Source organism: Cicer arietinum, chromosome 7 (genome assembly GCF_000331145.2).
Source record: "Cicer arietinum cultivar CDC Frontier isolate Library 1 chromosome 7, Cicar.CDCFrontier_v2.0, whole genome shotgun sequence".
Classification (NCBI taxonomy): Eukaryota; Viridiplantae; Streptophyta; class Magnoliopsida; order Fabales; family Fabaceae; genus Cicer; species Cicer arietinum.
The window spans coordinates 1049681-1051993 of NC_021166.2; the positions used below are offsets into that span (position 1 = coordinate 1049681).

Below are 2313 nucleotides of genomic sequence, written 5' to 3' on the forward strand. Positions count from 1 at the left end.
AAAAAAAAAAAAAAAAAAAAAAAAATTTAATTTTATACAGTTGGTATTGATATACACCTTGTTGGTCTGCATTGCATTGAAATTTGATATCGTATAAATAATTTTGATAAATTATTACATAAATCTAAAAATGTTGATGTCATTGACAACCTCAGTAGTATATACAAAATTATTTGATTTGTGTCTTACATAAGTTATAATAATGGTTAATTTGTTTACGATAATGATAATTATAATTATTTAATCCTGCAACATAAGTAAGGAGTAATTAATGATACGTCGCATGTTAAGACCCTAAGCCAAGCCCTGGTTGGAAATTTTGAACAGGACTAGGTCAATTAAAAATTGGTGAGTCTCAAATGTCTTTATTTTGATTCTGACTTTTCTTGCTATATTATAAATACAACACAACACCCTCCCTAATATAATATCAAATACACATAAATTAAATTACATAACATTCAAATCAATATATTTCATGGCTTTGGCCTCTCTACAAACCTCAACAATATTACTTTGTTCATCTTACCCTTTAAAGAGAATAAAGGCTGCAATTCATATTCCAAAATCCAATTTCTCAGTCCCTAAGATCCCTACTACTACAAAGCATGTTGAGGGATTAACAAAGTCACATGTTCCATTACTTGATCAAAATAATGTGACACATTCTACAACCTCTAAAAATACCATCATGCAACTTTATGCTATCTTAGAATCTGTTTCTGATAGAGTTGAAATGCACAAAAACATTGGTGAACAACGCCAGAATTGGAACAACCTACTTCTAAACAACATCAACATGATTACACTCGCTGCTACAACATTAACCGGTGTTGCCGCCGCCACCGGTGCTATTGGTGCACCACTTTTAGCTCTTAAACTATCATCAACTCTTCTGTTTTCTGCAGCAACTTTTATGCTTCTTATCATGAACAAGATTCAGCCATCACAACTCGCCGAGGAACAACGAAACGCTACAAGATTGTTTAAGCGGCTTCAGAGCGAAATAGAAAACAGAATTGCTCTTGGAAATTATACAGAACAAGATGTTAAGTTTTCAATTGAAAAGGTTTTGGCACTTGACAAAGCTTATCCACTTCCATTGTTAGGTGTTATGCTTGAAAAATTTCCTGCAAAATATGAACCTGCTAATTGGTGGCCTAAAAAAGAAACTAAAACCAAAACACAACAAGGAAAATTAATTGAAAATAATAACAATGGATGGAGTAAAGAACTTGAAATGGAATTGAGAGAAGTTATTGAAGTTGCAAAGAGGAAAGACATTGAAGATTATGAGAGACTTGGAAATATAGCATTAAAGGTTAATAAGAGTTTAGCAATAGCAGGACCATTACTCACTGGAATTGCAGCTATAGGTTCTGTTTTTGTAGGAAATAATGGATCAATTGCAGGTATAATTGCTATGATGGCAGGTTCATTAGGTGCTGCAGTGAATGCTTTTGAGCATGGTGGACAAGTTGGTATGGTTTTTGAAATGTATAGAAACTGTGGTGGATTTTTCAAACTGTTGGAAGAAACAGTTGAGTCCACTTTGGAAGAGAAAGATTTTGAGGCAAGAGAAAATGGTGAGATATTTGAAATGAAAATGGGTTTGATGTTGGGAAGAAGTGTTTCAGAGTTGAGAGAATTTGCATTGAAATCAGCTTCTTGTCGAATGGAAGGAATTGAAGTTGATGAATTTGCCAACAAGATGTTCTGATTGCTTGTGACACAAGGAAACTTCTGTAGCTCAATTTCTCTACAGGCTGTTTCACACGTAACATTATTTCATTAAATTCATTTTTTTAAAGTTATTTAGTAGCTAGTAACTAAATTGTTCTTACATGACTAATTTATTTAATGTGTACAAATATTAATTTATTTGATCTAGAAAGGAAAGTTTCGTTTTAGATCGATGAGTGTATTATGTGTATTTCTTTTATATGGTTAATGTGATATCCAATTTGTGATCTCTTATGACATTTTCTAATTAAGAATTTATTTATTTGATACTTTTTGTAAATTTTGTTTAATATTTATATATTGAGAAATGTTGAATATCGCGACATGACTCATCACAAATATATTACGATACACTGTGATTGGTTATAAAGACTTATTTTCCACCAATTCCGTAACTAACATTCTGTTTTTCATATAACCCAAAACATGTTTTGCTTAGTTTCAACAGCAAAAGATTTGTGATATATAACATTCCAATTTATTCACATTATGCACCCAAAAAAATTAATTTATTTACTTTTAATGTCATTATTTCAAAAATATTCTCACATTAGTTTTTTGATATCGTGA

At 31.2% G+C, this 2313-nt stretch overlaps 1 protein-coding gene across 1 annotated transcript; it reads left to right on the top strand.

Moving 5' to 3' along the window:
- Positions 1-423: 423 nt before the first annotated feature.
- On the top strand, positions 424-2012 carry LOC101501001 (probable F-box protein At4g22030). The gene has a single exon (XM_027336598.2). The coding sequence runs from the start codon at positions 479-481 to the stop codon at positions 1718-1720; it is 1242 nt and encodes a 413-aa protein (XP_027192399.1). The 5' UTR covers positions 424-478; the 3' UTR covers positions 1721-2012.
- Positions 2013-2313: the final 301 nt, after the last annotated feature.

What these genes read in the sequence shown, in the direction of transcription:
- LOC101501001 (XM_027336598.2), top strand. Translation starts at nt 479, where the DNA reads ATGGCTTTGGCCTCTCTACAAACCTCAACAATATTACTTTGTTCATCT.